Source organism: Pristiophorus japonicus, chromosome 4, assembly GCF_044704955.1.
Source record: "Pristiophorus japonicus isolate sPriJap1 chromosome 4, sPriJap1.hap1, whole genome shotgun sequence".
Lineage (NCBI taxonomy): Eukaryota > Metazoa > Chordata > Chondrichthyes > Pristiophoridae > Pristiophorus > Pristiophorus japonicus.
The window spans coordinates 71,147,966-71,165,840 of record NC_091980.1 but is presented as its reverse complement, the minus strand read 5'-3'; the positions used below and the strand labels follow the sequence as shown (position 1 = coordinate 71,165,840).

Sequence of the window (17,875 nt, the reverse complement as noted above, 5' to 3'; positions counted from 1 at the left end):
GTCCCCAACTCTGTTTACTTGCTGTGAACTGCTATACTTACGTTCCATTTACATTATAGAATAGCTAACCTTCAATTGTTTACTCTTGACAAGTAAATAAACAATCTGTTACTGAAACAGGGCACTGTACCTATTCAACAGAAACTATTTGTACAGCTCCTTTTAATGTAGTGAAACATCCTAAGGCGCTTCACAGGAACATAATCAGATAAAAACTGACACCGAGCCAAAGTATTAGGATGGGTAACTAATTGTTTAGTCAGAGGTTGGGTTTTAAGGAGCATCAAGGAGTTGGAAAATGCAATTGTAAGTGACTTTGGGGAGATTTTTTTCTAGGGGGCACAGAAGGAAGTGGGGTTGGAAAGGAGTGGTGAGGGATACATGGAAGTGCTAAGAGAGAGCCTTGTTTGTGAATGTGATGGGAATCGAGAGGCTATGTGAGAAGGCAAGGTAGAGGGGGTGGTCATGAATATGGCTAGGAGAATTTATATGAAGGGAGAGGTTATGGGAGTGAACTGAGGAGAGAGGGCAAGATAAGTTCAGATGGCATTTGAAATTGTCGAGCATGAGCAGTCTCTCAGTACAGTGAGTGAGGAAAGCAGGAGAGGATATCTGAGAGAAGCTTGGGTGGGTGGCAGAGAAAGAAGTTTTTAAGGAGAGGTGAGACAGGTGGAAAAAGGTGAGGTGTTCAAAGGGGGAAAGGGGCAGACTAAAGTGAAAATTGGTGGTGAGCCAGAATGTCGCTGGTGGTTTGAGTGGGGCAGGTGGTGGATGGTATAACTAGGCGGAGAAGCTTCAGTAAGGGGCAAGGTGTCATCATTTGTGAGCCACGTTTCCGTCAGGGGTGTGATGTCAATGCAATAATTCTCTAAGTCATGGGTGGCCAGGGCCTTGTTTGCAGGTGAATTGATATTCTGGAGGGAGATGTGGAGAAGCGTGGTGACTGTTGATCTGCTGGCAGCGGTGGGAGGAGTGAGTAGGGTGGGAAGGAGGTTGGCAAGCTTATCCCCCAGCTTCATCCTCAAAATAACCATGCAAAATATGTCCTCTCTCTCTCTTCTCTTCCCCCTCTTCTCCCCTTCCTCCCTCCCCCTCTCTCTCTCTCTCCTTTCTTTCTTTCTTTCTTTCTTTCTTTCTTTCTTTCTTTCTTTCTTTCTTTCTTTCTTTCTTTCTTTCTTTCTTTCTTTCTTTCTTTCTTTCTTTCTTTCTTTCTTTCTTTCTTTCTTTCTTTCTTTCTCTCTCTCTCTCTCTTTCTTTCTTTCTTTCTTTCTTTCTTTCTTTCTTTCTTTCTTTCTTTCTTTCTTTCTTTCTTTCTTTCTTTCTCTCTCTCTCTCTCTCTCTCTCTCTCTCTCTCTCTCTCTCTGGCTTTGTTCTAGATTTGCACTTCAATTTTGTTAGCAATGCTTTTATTGTTTTGCTTGAACTAATGGAATGAGTAGATGGAGCCTTAAATTAACATTTCACCCAAAGGGTAACACACATGACAATTCAGCACTTCCTCAGTAGCGCACTGTATCAACTTGGGTACAAGTTTAAAGCTTCAAGAAAGCAAACTCACAATTTGAAAAAGGTCTATTAATGCCTAAATTTCAATACAACCTCAAGAAACTGAAAAATAAACTTCCAAATGTCTGAAGAATACATACAAATAGCTGAAGTTGATCTTCTCACCAGCTCAACAAATCAAATTTGCTTATGAGTTACTGTTCTTGAGCTACAGTCTCATTTCCTGTCACTTGATGGCTGCCTATTTCTTTGTATGTTGAGGATAGATTATCAGCAATTATATATGTGGAGTTTGAAGTATGAGCTGGATTGGGTAGTCTTTCTTGACTTGGTCACACGATTTTGCATTCCATGTTTGTGCACTGAATTGGTACAGCCCATGTAGATCTTGATGACAGCTTCAGCTGTGGGAGGTCATTCACTCTGGTGCTGGCATTAGCTTTGAGTAACACTTCTATATAACAGCAGCTGTTGGCTGCTACCAATGTTGCTTCAAACTTGTCTCCGTCAAGCCTTAAAGATTTTTTGGTCTCGTCTTGAGGTTTTAGATCCTTTGATTTCATTGTGGACCTGGTGAATATTCCTTCATTGTTACATTTAACACAAAGTGTAGAATAACATCAAACACACCCCATCTGTCTCTTTTTGTGTTCTGGCTATAGTTAAATTGTAAAGTCTGTGTCACAATGCACTTTTGCTTCACCTGTCATTCTTTTATGATGGTTCTTACAAAGTTCATCAAGTCACTTGTGCAAGAGCGCTGTATGTCACTTAAAGATCTGAAAAGACTGCCTGCTTGGATTACCCTGTATAATATGACAACTTCTTGATCAGAAGGTTATGTATTTGAATTCTATATCAGGCTTTAAGCTTGTACCCAAGTTGATACAGTGCATTACTGAGGAAGTGCTGAATTGTTGTGTTATCCTTTGGGTGAAATGTTAATTTAAGGTTCCATTAGTTCAAGCAGATGTTAAAGATCCTGTGGTACTATTCAAAGATGAGCAGGGAATTCTTCTGGTGTCCTGGCCAACATTTCTCCCTCAACTTTTACCACAAAAACAAAGATACCGTCATCCATTTCATTGCTGGTTGTGAGATGTTGTCTGTAGTGATTAGCTGCCACGTTTACATACCCAGGTCACTGCGTTCCAAAAACAACGAATTTTGTGAATTCATCATCTGTGGAGCGAATCAGTGAATGGCCGCATACAACTAGAACAGGGCAACACAGAAGCTTGGGCTGCCAAGCGGCAAGTAACATTTATGCCAGGCAATGACCATCTCCAACAAGCGAGAGGCTAATCACCTCGCCTCGTCATTCAATGCATTACCATTGCTGAGTCCCCCACAATTAATATCCTGGAGTCACCATTGACCAGAAGCTTAACTGGACCAGCCACATAAACTCATTGGCTACTGCAACAGATCAGAGATTGGATATTCTGTGAGTGTATCACTTCCTGACTATGAAGCCTTTCCATCACCTACACAAGTCAGTGTGATTGAATACTTCCCACTTACTTGGATGGGTGCACCTGAAACAACACTCTAAGCTGAGCACCATCCAAAACAAAGCAGTCCACTTGATTGGCACATTGTCTACGAGCATAAACATCCACCCCTTCCAATGTACTGTGGCTACAGTGTGTACTATCTATAGGATGCATTGTAGCACCTCCCAAACCAGTAACGCCTGCCACCAGTAAGGACATGGGCAGTAGGAGCATAGGAACACCGTCACCTCTATGTTCTCTTCCAGGTCACACACTATTCTGAGTTAGACATAGATTGGCGTTCCTTCGTCATTGCTGGATAAAAATCCTACCTAATGTCATTATAGAAGTTTCTTCACCACATGGACTATTTGAGCAATAAATGCTGACCCTGCCAGCGATGTCAACATCCCAAAAGTAAATAAAAAAAATAAATGTTGATGTTTCAGGCATACAGCCTTTCATCAGAGCTCCCTCACCACAGATGCTGACTGATTTAAGTGTATCCAACATTTTATGTTTTTGTTTGAGTTCCAGTATTTACAGTTTTTTTTCCTCATAATTTTGTGAATTGCTATCAAGTGCAAGCTTCCATTGCAAAAATGCAAGCATTGAAATTTCTGAAAGGTTCAAATCAAAAAGATTGTCGGTAGTGACGACCTTCTTTCAACTGTAATGCATTCACGTTTGAGCATAAACAATGGATTATCTACTCTTAACTCTGCAAAAAATGACTAGTCAAATTTAGCAAGTTTTAAGCATCCCAAGGAAGTTGGGATTCTTCACCCATTTAGAGTCATTGTTAGTGCAGAATCTACCTTACATATTTGGTTCCAAACACCTTTGGATATTATTTCCTTATGACTTGATCACGTCATAGCCATGTAGTTTGAAACATAAAAACATTTTTGGATTGTAGAATTAAACCACAACCTTATGTTTCCTAAAGCTGATAGCAAAAGCTATTTTGTGGTCCTCGATGGAATATATTTTCTTGTGCAATAGTATCCAAAGCTTCCACTGTTGTCCAAGGGAGGTGCGATGAACTAGGAATATCTTAAACTGGTGATCTCGAGACGCATGTTCCATGCAGATTATTTCTGAAAATAGTTTTAGACTGACCTATTTCCTATATTAGATGAGGTATCGGGATCTAATGCTGTAGACGCAACCCACGTCTACTTTGAAAGCTCACTAATAATCTGCTTGGAATCCATGAACATTTTTGCTTTAATAATTAGCTTTCCCGACTATCTACTGGTTTAATAGGGCACCACAGTTAAACATTTTGCTTGGAACAGGTTCATTCATTAGCCTTGATTACAATACATGTGTTTCCTCTCCAAAGACAAAGCATGTGGCACAGATACCATTTTCTTGGAATTAAGTGCTGACATTCTATATAGATAAAACCAAGAATATTTAGCTTGGGCTGTTATGTATTTGGTTTGCCTAAAGTTAGTAATTACTAAGTATCAGTTGGTTAACTGGGCAATGCTTTAGCCGTGATGCAGCAATAAAGTAAAGGCTCCACCTCCTTCATTTGACCAACTTCTATGTACAAATGAGTAAACTTTTATCTAAATGGGAATGCTCCCCTTGTAAATATGCTAAATAATCTTTGTTAAGTCTGATGTAAAATCAGAAAAGAAACCTGGGACTATTATGAAACTTTTTTTAGCAGGGCTTGCCACTTTCCATGTATGGGAATGCTATGATTCCTCCACATCCACAGTTGGCTGATGGCCCAGGAGCTCCTCTTTTTAATGGACTTCATGCTACAGACCCTGCCTGGAATCCGATGATAAAGGTTGTCACAAACTCCTCTGAGAATGCTGACCCCCAACAGGTGAGAATAAAGATGAAGTTTGCGTGCTTTATTAATGAGGGGATTTAGAACTCTCTAAATTCATGATGCATGAGTAAAATTGTAAAAAGAAAAAGAACATATCCAGCATTGTGCATCAGATTTCTGCTCTGAGGTTCTTGAAGTTGTCGTTGCTACCCAGCTATATACTTGCCACTCACTACTCTCTGTTTACATCCTCCAATCTGACTTTTCATCAAACCACAGCACCAAGACTGCCATGTCCAAAGGGATAAGATAAGGCCATCTCTGACTATTTCTTTGTATTGCTCTCCACTCACATCCCCCTTCCCCCTACTTCCTTCTGCATTTGCCCCTGGGAAAAAAACTCTCCCAACTCTCTTACAACTGCATTTATGAATTCTCAACTGTCCAGCCTTTTGGCCCTCCATTCACAGATACTTCTGCAGCCACCAATCTGTTCAACCACACCCTTACCACCATCTTTGATGCCCTAGTCCCTATTAAAACCATTACTCTCTCACCCTGGTTGTTCCCCCCCGGTACAGCCCTCATCTTCACTCCCTCAAGTCCAAGGGGCGCAGACTTGAACAAATGTGGCGGACAACTGGTTTAGCCATTCACCGGCACAGTTCTACTCTTGTCTGCAAAAACTGTTCGCTATTCAGGATCATTCTGGAATGTAAAGATAACACCCGGCTACTATTCTATACTGGTAGCTGTCTTCTTAAACCCCTCTCCCCTGTCACCACCACACTCCCCTCCAACAATAAGCGTGAAGGAGCTCATGGACTTTTATCTCTAAGATTGAGACCATACGATCAGCTGTCTCTGCGAGTTCCCTTCCTTCCCCTAGCCCACTGGGCCAAACTTCCTCTGAAGCTCTCCCTCCCCCCACCCCCTTGCCCTAGCCCTAAACTCGCATCTTTCTCTAGTTTCTCTCTGATTTGATCCCTCCAAGCTCATCTTGTCCATGAAACCCACTTCCTGCTCCCTTGACCCTATTCCCACTAAACTGCTGACCACCCAACTCCCTTTTCTGGCTCCCATGATAGCCGACATTGTTAACGGTTCTCTCTCCTCAGGTACTGTCTCCCTCTCCTTCAAATCTGCAGTCATCACCCCTCTCAAAAAACCAACCCTTGATCTCACTGTGCTTACTAGCTACCGCCCCATCTCCAACCTCCCTTTCCTCAAGTCCTTGAACGTGTTGGCGCCTCCCAAATTCGCACCCATCTTTCCCGGAACTCCATGTTTGAATCCCTTCAATCTAGTTTCTGTCTTGCCACAGTACCGAAACGGCTCTCATCAAAGTTACAAATGACATCCTTTGTGACTGTGACAAAGGCAAACTATCCCTCCTTGTCCTCCTGGAGCTGTCTGCAGCCTTTGACACAGTTGACCACTCCATCCTCCTCCAACACCTCTCCACCGTTATCCAGCTGGGTGGGACTGCACTCGCCTGGTTCCATTCTTATCTATCTAATCGTAGCCAGAAAATCTCCTGCTATAGCTTCTCTTCCTACTCCCACATCGTTATCTCTGGTGTTCTCCAACGATCTATCCTTGGCCCCCTCCTGTTTCTCATCTATATGCTGCAGCTTGGCGATATCATCCGAAAACATGGAGTCAGTTTCCACATGTACGCTGATGACACCCAGCTCTACCTCTGCACCACTTCTATCAATCCCTCCATGGTCTCTAAATTGTCAGACTGCTTGTCCGACATCCAGTACTGGATGAGCAGACATTTTCTCCCAGTTAAATATTAAGACCACCAAAGCCATTGTCTTTGGTCCCTGCCACAAACTGCGTTCCCTAGCCACTGACCCTGAAATGAGCTTCCGGCCACACATCCACGGCTTAACTAAAACTGCCTATTTCCACTAACATTGTCAGCCTCCGCCCCTGCCTCAGCTCATCTGCTGAAGCCCTCATCAATGCCTTTGTTACTTCTAGACTTGACTACTCCAACGCTCTCCTGGCTGGCCTCCCACATTCTACCCTACGTAAATTTGAGGTCATCCAAAACTCTGCAGCCCATGTCCTAACTCGCACCAAGTCCCGATCACCCCTGGTCTCGCTGACCTGCATTGGCTCCCGGTTAAGCAACGCCTCAATTTAAAAATTCTCATCCTTGTTTACAAATTCCTCCATGGTCTCGTCCCTCCCTATCTCTGTAATCTCTTTCAGCCTCACAACCCCACGAGATGTCTGCGCTCCTCAAATTCTGCCGCCCTCAAATTCTGCCCTCTCGAGCATCCCTGATTATAACTGCTCAACCATCGGCGGCCGTGCTTTCAGCTGCTTGGGCCTTAAGCTCTAGAACTCTCTCCTGAACCTTTCCGCCTCTCTTTGCTCCTCTAAGACTCTCCTTAAAACCTACCTCTTTAACCAAGCTTTCGGTCATTTGCCGTAATTTCTTCTTGTGTAGGTCGGTGTCAGATGTATCTGTTTTGTCTTATAACACTGCTGTGAAGTGCCTTGCGATGTTTTGCTACATTAAAGGTGCTATATAAATAAGTTGTTGTATGAATGGGATCCTAAATGACTGCATCCAGAGCTTGCTGTTCCTTCTTTGTCCTTGTCCTCTGTTGCCTTGACAGTGTTGAGCACTCCATTTCCCTTGTTCTTGATGGGTTCACTGCACACTCGTGATTCCATTCAGTTCCTGCACCCCAAATGTGTTTTTCTGTTGTGCCACATAGTCACACCTGGTGTGTCTCCAGCGCTCCATCCCTGACCCTCACTATATAATCTATGTACAATCCCTCAATAACAACATCTGCAAGTATAGGGGTGGCGTTGCTGGTTAAAGAGAAAATTAACGCAATAGTAAGGAAGGACATTAGCTTGGATGATGTGGAATCGGTATGGGTGGAGCTACGGCATACCAAAGGGCAGAAAACGCTAGTGGGAGTTGTGTACAGACCACCAAACGGTAGTAGTGAGGTTGGGGACAGCATCAAACAAGAAATTAGGGTTGCATGCAATAAAGGTACAGCAGTTATCATGGGCGACTTTAATCTACATATTGATTGGGCTAACCAAACTGGTAGCAATGCGGTGGAAGGATTTCCTGGAGTGTATTAGGGATGGTTTTTGAGACCAATATGTCGAGGAACCAACTAGAGGGCTGGCCATCCTGGACTAGGTGATGTGTAATGAGAAAGGACTAATTAGCAATCTTGTTGTGCGATGCCCCTTGGGGAAGAGTGACCATAATATGGTAGAATTCTTTATTAAGATGGAGAGTGACAGTTAATTCAGAGACTAGGGTCCTGAACTTAAGGAAAGGTAACTTCGATGGTATGAGACGTGATTTGAATAGACTGGTGAGTGATACTTAAAGGGTTGACGGTGGATAGGCAATGGCAAACATTTAAAGATGACATGGATGAACTTCAACAATTGTACATCCCTGTCTGGAGTAAAAATAAAACTGGGAAGGTGGCTCAACCATGGCTAACAAGGGAAATTAAGGATAGTATTAAATCCAAGGAAAAGGCATGTAAATTGGCCAGCAAAAGCAGCACATCTGAGGACTGGTAGAATTTTATAATTCAGCAGAGGAGGACAAAGGGTTTAATTAGGAAGGGGCAAATAGTACAAGAGGAAGCTTGCTGGGAACATAAAAACTGACTGCAAAAACTTCTATGGATATGTGAAGAGAAGATTAGTGAAGAAAAACGTAGGTCCCTTGCAGTCAGATTCTGATGAATTTATAATGGGGAACAAAGAAATGGCAGGCCAGTTGAACAAATACTTTGGTTCTGTCTTCACGAAGGAAGGCACAAATAACCTTCCGGAAATACTAGGGGACCGAGGGTTTAATGTGGAGAAGGAACTGAAGGAAATCCTTATTAGGCAGGAAATTGTGTTAAGGAAATTGATGGGATTGAAGGCAGATAAATTCCTGGGGCCTGTTAGTCTGCATCCCAGAGTACTTAAGGAAGTGGCCCTAGAAATAGTGGATGTATTGGTGATCATTTTCCAACAGTCTATCGACTCTGGATCAGTTCCGATGGACTGGAGGGTAGCTAATGTAACACCACTTTTTAAAGGAGGGAGAGAGAAAACGGCTAATTATAGACCGGGTAGCCTGACATCATCAGTAGTGGGGAAAATGTTGGAATCAATTATTAAAGATGAAATAGCAGCGTATTTGGAAAGCAGTGACAGGATCGGTCCAAGTCAGCATGGATTTATGAAAGCGAAATCATGCTTGACAAATCTTCCGGAATTTTTTGAGGATGTAACGAGTAGGGTGGACAAGGGAAAACCAGTGGATGGTGGTGTATTTGGACTTTCAAAAGGCTTTTGACAAGGTCCCACACAAGAGATTGGTGTGTAAAATTAAAGCACATGGTATTGGGGGTAATGTACTGACGTGGATAGAGAACTGGTTGGCAGACAGGAAGCAGAGAGTCGGGATAAACGGGTCCTTTCCAGAATGGCAGGCAGTGACTAGTGGGGTGCCGCAGGGCTCCGTGCTGGGACCCCAGCTATTTACAATATACATTAATGAGTTAGATGAAGGAATTGAGTGTAATATCTCCAAGTTTGCAGATGACACTAAGCTGGGTGGTGTGAGCTGTGAGGAGGATGCTAAGAGGCTGCAGGGTGACTTGGACAGGTCAGGTGAGTGGGCAAGTGCATGGCAGATGCAGTATAATGTGGATAAATGTGAGGTTATCCACTTTGGTGGCAAAAACAAGAAGGCAGAATATTATTTGAATGGCGGCAATTAAGAAAAGGGGAGGTGCAACGAGATCTGGGTGTCATGGTACATCAGTCATTGAAAGTTGGCATGCAGGTACAGCAGGCGGTGAAGAAGGAAAATGGTATGTTGGTCTTCATAGCTAGGGGATTTGAGTATAGGAGCAGGGAGGTCTTACTGCAGTTGTACAGGGCCTTGGTGAGGCCTCACCTGGAATATTGTGTTCAGTTTTGGTCTCCTAATCTGAGGAAGGACGTTCTTGCTGTAGAGGGAGTGCAGTGAAGGTTCACCAGACTGATTCCCGGGATGGCAGGACTGACATATGAGGAGAGACTGGATTGACTGGGCCTGTATTCACTGGAGTTTAGAAGGATGAGCGGGGATCTCATAGAAACATATAGAATTCTGAAGGGACTGGACAGGCTAGATGCAGGAAGAATGTTCCCGATGTTGGGGAAGTCTAGAACCAGGGAACATAGTCTAAGGATAAGGGATAAGCCATTTGGACTGAGATGAGGAGAAACTTCTTCACTCAGAGTTGTTAACTTGTGGAATTCCCTACCGCAGAGAGTTGTTGATGCCAGTTCATTGGATATATTCAAGAGAGAGTTAGATATGGCCCTTACAGCTAAAGGGATTAAGGAGTATGGAGAGAAAGCAGGAAAGGGGTACTGAGGTGAATGATCAGCCATGATCTTATTGAATGGTGGTGCAGACTCGAAGGGCCGAATGGCCTAATTCTGCACCTATTTTCTATGTTTCTGTTTCCACATGTACACTGATAATAACCTACTCTATCTCTTTGTGCCCCCACCCAATATTTGAAAGCTGACTTACCTGGCATCTGCCTAGTCCTGAAATTTCCTCATGACTTCGTAAAACTTAAGCAACTGTTGAAGTAGCATATTTTCTCAAATGTCTGATTATGCACCATATACCAGATGGCCGATATGTTTAATTTTGCAATTATAACAGTATTGTGGCAACAACATTTGCTTGCATCAATAACTTAGCTGTTGCTCTAAATAATGTGTAGCATTGAACATCCATAGAGTGGTATTATTGGGTTGCATAGTGTGAGGAAGAACAAAGCAAACAAGTTTTTTTTTAAAAAAGAGAAATTATCCTGATCAAGGAGGAGTAAAGGCAGAAGAATTTAACTGACTGGGGGGGAAAAAGTTCCAGATCATGAATTAAGCTGAATCATCCTTGTCTGTTACTTGAATGACTTCTCCTTATTCCCTCTTCCCTAATGTTAGATCCTTAAAAACTTCTTGTTTTTACTTGTAAATGTCTACAATAGGATTATAGATGTCATAAATAAAATGCAGTTTTAATGAAATTTTACAGGTGTGGCCTGGAACCTGGGCGCCACATATTGGTAACGTGCACCTGAACCATGTCAACTAGAGGACGCAAGCATGCCCACAAATTCCTGACATGTCTTTCTGAGATTGAAACTAGATTGATCTGGGAAGAAATTAACAGGACAAAACTTTTCTGATGTGCCTAACTGAAATTCTGTGTGGGCTGTTACGCATGAACTTAATTGATTTACCACTGTCTATGAACAAAGTGATCACCTGCATAGCAGGTTCGGTTCTCTGGTTAGTTTAGCCATTTTGACTTAAGACTTGGGACAAACTATTCTTGTGCTGCTGGCTAAACAGTACTGTAAACTGCTTGTATGCAGCCGAGGACTAGATAATTATGTGAATTAATCCAGATGTTTTAGAGTGGTAAATACATGTATAATTGTTTACATACTAAAAAGGGTTAAAACGAGAGTAAATTTCATGTCGTATAGTGGCTCTACTTTATGTAGCCTGTATTAATGTGAAATATTTACCTTAATATTCAATAAAAATGAACAGTACCTCATTTTTAGCGTCTTTATTGCTGGTGGTTAATTATTTGGATTATTAAAGACATAACTTGTATTTTGGGATGCAAGTTATAAATACATCTTGATGTTTCTGAATGTTTACTCTGTTTCTGCATCTGTACTAAAGACAATGTTAAAACCATTATGGTCGAGTATCTGTGAAGCTGGCTGTATCTCAGTTTAATTTCTCCGTGTGTGTTTTCCTTTTGGCATATGCCACAATTTAGAAACTCAGAAGACTTTATCAAACTATGTTGTTAGATTATGGCCTGTAGGCATCAGATTTTTTAGTGTTAACTATGTTGTCTTTTTCATATTCAGGAAAGAACTATTGATGATTACTGGTATTTCAGAAAACATACCGTTGACCGTTTGAATTAAATTAAAACGTTGATGGTCTAAATTATCGATCCATAATATGGTTAGAGCTCTGGATGCTCATTGCAAACCCACTTAGATTTCTTCCACAATCGGCCTCTGAGGCCAAGACCACTGTTGAATGAAGGGGCATCACTGGAGCAGACAGATCAGTTGATTTCCCTTTCACATTTTACATAGTAGAAGCAGGAGATGCAACATTATCAGAATGGATTATTCTCCATGCTACAGTACCATGAGCAAGGTGAGCACGTTAAATGATTCAATGGGAAATATGACCATTGCCCATTTTTTTAACTTTTTTTTAAAAAAATACTTATGCTATGTTGTTTCATCCACTTGCATTTCTATAAACAGCCAGATTCTGGCAGTTACCACTAGTTTTCTCTTGATGCCGAGGCAGTTTTCATCCAGTGAGTTTGCATTTTGTTAATCTGTTACAGCGAGTATATTTTTTTGATTTTATATATAGCTTTGTACAAAATATTGGTTAAAAAATGTTAATCTCCTATAAGAATTCCTTTTCTGTAACAAATGGTCAAAACCATGCTCATCATTTGTGGCCTGCAAGCTTAATCAAAAGCTCCAAGGAAGCATAAAAAAGTATCCAAATACTTAATTGCAAGGCTAGAATGACAGATTCAAAGTCTTCTGGAAACACACAAGTGAACTTATTACTATTGGCCATTTGCACCAAGGAAAAAAAACAAGAAAAAATACCTGAAAAGTGCATCAGTTCAACATCTGAATTGGCATCAGAATAGATTGTGGCTAAATGTGCACATCAGAGTGATGTGGGAGAGGATTTGTTATCAATTTCTTACCTTCCAGCCTTTGAAGATGAGCAGTATAGTACCTTGGGCCATTTTCATGGATACACCCAATGTAGTGAGCCTCTGTGTTGGTCAGAAAATATTTATGTAATTCCCAACTTTAACACGCCTGATATCCCCATTTTGGGTGACTGGGTTAGCATAATGCCAGGATAAATCAGGAATCTCTGAAAATCAACTCATCAGAGGTAGCAGACGTGGAGATCAATATGAGTGATATTATCGATAACGACAACTGAAAGCAGCAGAGCATGATTCATACTTCTCACTGCAGTTTCCCGATTCATCTGTAGTAGAGGGAACAGCATGACATACCTACATAAGTCTGAAGCATTTGCAGTCCTTCCAGTACAATCTCATGAGGTAAGTGAAATGAGTTTGCTCAGGCTGCATTCTAATATTCCATACCATTTTAAGCAAGATTAAAATTTCAGAATTTAGCTTTAATTCCCCCTCATACCTTGGTGACAGCCTTTGGGAAGTCCTGTAACAGATTGAACTTTATGGGAGTCCAGAATTTTGGATACGAGTCATTCCTAGTTTGGTAATCTGTAAATGTACATGGCCGCTTACAAGGTCTACTGCGCAAACTTTGTGGCATTGGGTGGACCAGCTACATAATTTTGCTTAATATCAAAGTAGGCTTTACAACAACTGCTTACATTTTATACAAAGTCTTTAACATAAAAATAACCCAAAGCAATTCTTATATGGGGATAGAGAAATGGATGCTGAGCAATAAAGGGAGGGGAATGACCATGGTCTGGAACGATAGGGCTTTTAAAGGAGGAGAGCAAAATGGAAAGACAATGATTTGGAAGGAAGTTTGAGAATGGAGCTAACACAGCTGAAAGTTCTAATACCAATGGTGGGAAGGTATTGTAATAATAGAGTCCAGATGTGACAGAAGCATGGATAAAGGAAAGGTTATGGGATTTAAAGCTCCGCTCTGGGTTGAACAGGACACCAAGATTTTGGACACTGGTTTAATCTCCACGAGTGGCCACACAGTGAAATGGAATTGATGGCAAAGAAGTATGTCATGAAAATAATGTCTTGATATTGATAGAAAATTCAAACAGGCTGCATTTAGACAAGTTGAGAAAACACAGACTCCAATGACTACGTGCAGTTCAGCATGTTGCATTAAGTCATCAATCAACTTGACATTTTAGGACCTTGGGTAGCGAGCTAATTAAAAGGTTAAAAGACTATTAATTGAGCCAATAAGGTAAAAGAAGGCGAGTCCTTTTCTGTAAATTGATCCAGGTATAAGTGCAGCCATTTTGACCATGTGGTTTCAGAAGGACAAAGACCTGGCTTAAAGCCAAGAACTTGTTACTGCTGTCTGCCAAAATAAAGAAGTTAAAACTACAATCGGAGTTCGTATTTCATTGGAAATTAAGAGATCTAACAATTTTGGCGTCACGAACACGATCGCTGAGGAAAAAAACTGAATTTTGGACATCGGACCTACATACTGAGGTAAGGACACCTCTTTTTTTTAAAGTCCTCAGTCAAAAGTCTAAATTCTACGCGATTCCAAAAGCCTCCGGTTGGTAGTCAGCTCGAGGTCCCATAGACGTCTAAACTTCGGCGGTGTGTTAGTTAATTAATCACCGACCTATTGATCGGCTGGAAAGCCTAAGACTTGAGACCCCAGTAAAGCAATCAGTATTATGGCAGCAGGAGATAAGAGCAAAGAATTGCCTACAACTCTTAAAGGTGGGCAGGCACCATCTGAAGTTTTGCTAGATTTAATTCTCGAACAGTTGAAAGAATACATAGAGCAACAATTCAACTTATCGAAAACCTGTATTAAGATCGAACAAAAGTACGGAACCTCCAAAGGACAATGGTCCTTGGACGAGATTAAAAGGGTCTGGGGAAAAACGACCCGTATGAAAAATAAAGAGCAAACTAGATAGTCCCTCGCGGTTATGGGCCAGATTCGAAAGCGGAATTAAATTATAATGCGTTCCCATCATGATCGCGAACTGACCTGTACAAAGGATCAATTGCAAGCTGCTTGCGCACAGCTGCGACAGAAAAAGCTTGAACTTGAAAAGCTGGAAGCAGAAGTTAAAGATCTTAAAGGTGAAATTAAAGAATGGAAAAAATCATTAGGTCAAGAGACAGTAATAGGAAAAGGAAAATGTATCGATCAATTCCCAGGGTACCTATGTTTGGATAAATTAAAAGCGCAAACCCGACGACACGACCGAGGAATAGATACGGATTCTGAATCCTCCGACAATACAGTGTCGGAGGATGAAGAATTAGGGGTGCGCTTTGCCCCGTTTTTAAAAAAAAAAGACGAGTTGTAGTCAAATCAGAAGAGACTGCGGATGAGGGCGGAACCAAAAAAACAAAGAAAAGGGTGTACGAAAAATACTTAGTTCATGATCCGGCAGACCTAGAGAAAATTGATAAATGGTCCAAGGAATTGCCCAATCCAAAGAAAGGGGGAGTAAAAACGTGGGACCAATTGGACCGCTTAAGAAATATATATCAACTTCATCCCTGGGACGGAGTGCAAATTTTGACCATAATGGTGCCAAAAACACGCAAGAAAATTGCACGACAAGGTAGAAGAAGCTTTGGGGCAGAATGAGCAAGAATTAGATGCAGGATTGGAGGTGATTAAACACTGGCTGCAAGCCTTCAGTCCAGCTAAGACAGACTGGGGAAAAAGGAACAGGAGGTCCTGGAGTATGACGAGCGGTTTAGATGCACATGGCTTAGAACATTTGGGTATGAATAATACGGATGAGGAAATGGATGAACAAGTGTTTGGACCCCTGAAAGCAGCTTTCGTGGCAGGTCTAAAGCCGGAACTGTCCAAAATGATTAAGGTAGTGTTACTGGACTGGGAAGGTAGAGGAACTACCTTTGCAGCATTGGTGAATCGATGTAACCAATTAGATTGGGATATGGGAGCTAAAGTCCGAGCTGTACAGGCTATGGGATAGAAATCCCAGAATTCCGATAAACAGTCATTAGGAAAATTACCCGGAAAATGTCATTGTGGGAAAGAAGGTCACTGAGCCAAGACGTGCAGGGCAAAACAGCAAGGTCGTGGCTGGGGAAGAGGACGCAGCCAGGGATACAATTCAGCCAACAAGCCAGGCTTGTCACAAGATAACGACCTCATAGAAGCATTTAAGTGACTGACAATACAACAACAGAAGGAGTTACTTGGGATAGCAAAAAACGATCAGAGCCCACCCTGGCCCCCCTCCTCACACTAATACAACAAAGGGGAGATGGGCTATATATGACTGTGAGGGTGGGCGATAAGGATGTGGACTGTCTTTTAGACACGGGCGGAATTAACATGCTTACCCCTACAATATGGAGACTTTTTGCTGTTGGATGGTAGGACACGTACAGCCTATGGAGTTGGAGGCCATAAAATGGAAATTAAAAGGACAACACCGGTACTTATAGGGCTGGGTCCACATGAACTAACCACGCCGGTCTGGATAGGCCCAGTAGATCAACCCCTTTTTGGGAATGGACGTTCTAATCCAAGTAGATTCATCGTTGCATTTCGAGAATGGTCGGGTGACATGGTCAATTAGAACGTTGAAGAATTGAAGGAACACCCGATATGGGCTAAAGATAAGAACGATTGTGGCCTACTCCAGATGGAGCCTGCGTCATTTACCGGGACCAAGCCTCCATGCACTAAACAGTATCCATCAGTCCAACTGCCATCGCGGGAATCTTACCGGTTATTCAGCAATTGGAGAAACAAGAGGTGCTTATTAAAACGCATAGCTCCTCCAATAGCCCCGTGTGGCCTGTACAGAAATCTAATGGGACTTGGCGTTTGACTGTCGATTATAGGAAAGCTAACCAGTGTATTGATCAAAAAGCTCCTTTGGTCGCAGATCCCGCCACCATTTTTAATGCCCTCAAACTGGAACATAAATATTTCTCGGTTATAGATATGGCCAACGGATTTTGGTCAGTGCCTCTGGCACCGGAGGTTCGACAGTAGTTTGCTTTCACGGTTCAAGGACAACAGTATACTTGGACCCGGTTACCACAGGGTTTCCACAACAGCCCTACATTATTCCACATGGCTTTACAAAGCCATTTGAGAGAATTACCTCCCCTGTCATCCACAGTCATCCAATATGTAGACAATATCCTGCTAGCTTCAAACACGGAAGAACAGCATGAACAAGATTTACAAGCTTTGCTGGATCACCTTCGGCTGAAAGGACATAAAGCCAGCATCGACAAAGCACAAATATCCCAAGAAGAGGTTGTATACCTGGGACAAAAGATTTCACAAGGAAAGAGAGAACTTACCCAGGATAGAACTGCAGCCATTCGGGCTGCTTAAAAAACCCACCACTATTCAGGAACTAAGGTCTTTTTTGGGATTGTGTAACTTTAACAGAAATTGGATTGACTCCTTCACACAGCTTGCTCAGCCATTGAATTATATTTTAAAGGGGAAACGTGCCTCTAAAGTAGCCATCACCCTCACAAAAGAACAGCAAGAGGCCTTCCTGAGTTTGAAAAAGGCTTTGTGTTCGGCACCGGCTCTGGGAATCCCTGACAGTGGTAAGCCATTTACCCTGTTTGTCCATGAGAAAAAAGGATACATGACAGCTATACTGACACAAGAACATGAGGATCGGCAAAGACCTATTGGCTATTATTCGGCAAAACTGGATGCGATAGCCCTCGGATGGGGAAGTTGCCTAAGGGCCATGGAAGCTACATGTCGAACGGTAATGATCACTACGGGTCTAGTCCTCGACCAAAAGCTGATTGTCAAGTGTCCCCACACCGTACATGCTTTGTTGTCTATGAATAGAATGTCTCGGGTGACAGCAGCTAGATGGACCCGCTGGACAGCAGTTTTGGAAGCTCCTAATCTCCATATCGTCCGGGCCAACCCGGTTAATCCCGCAACTATGCTCCCGATGTCAGAATCGAGGGAGCAAGAGGGGGGAGAATGCGAAGAGCATGACTGCGTGGAGATTTGAAAAGAAACAGAAGAAGCAGCCTTAGCAGCAGAGGAGCCTCTGCACAACCCAGACCTCATCCTGTTTACAGATGGTTCTTCCTTTGTTGACAATGGTACCAGAAAAGCAGGTTGGGCAGTTACAACCTTATATGAGGTTGTTTACCCTCAGGAACGTCAGCACAACAGGCCGAGTTACGGGCCCTGTTAGAAGCATGTCGAATAGCAGAAGGACAGACAGC

At 42.4% G+C, this 17,875-nt stretch overlaps 1 protein-coding gene across 18 annotated transcripts in view; it reads left to right on the top strand.

The window, feature by feature from the left end:
• ankhd1 (ankyrin repeat and KH domain containing 1) overlaps positions 1 to 11,426 on the top strand; it is a 193,796-nt gene extending 182,370 nt beyond the window's left edge. For 14 of the 18 annotated variants that reach the window (XM_070878323.1, XM_070878320.1, XM_070878321.1 and 11 more), the window contains 2 exons: positions 4,684 to 4,851; positions 10,901 to 11,426. In XM_070878323.1, coding sequence (XP_070734424.1) covers positions 4,684 to 4,851; positions 10,901 to 10,960 — 228 coding nt within the window. In that variant the 3' untranslated portion in view covers positions 10,961 to 11,426. The remainder of the gene's footprint in view (positions 1 to 4,683; positions 4,852 to 10,900) is intronic. The other 4 variants (XM_070878328.1, XM_070878329.1, XM_070878316.1 and 1 more) reach the window with 1 other exon arrangement.
• The last annotated feature ends 6,449 nt before the right edge of the window (positions 11,427 to 17,875 follow it).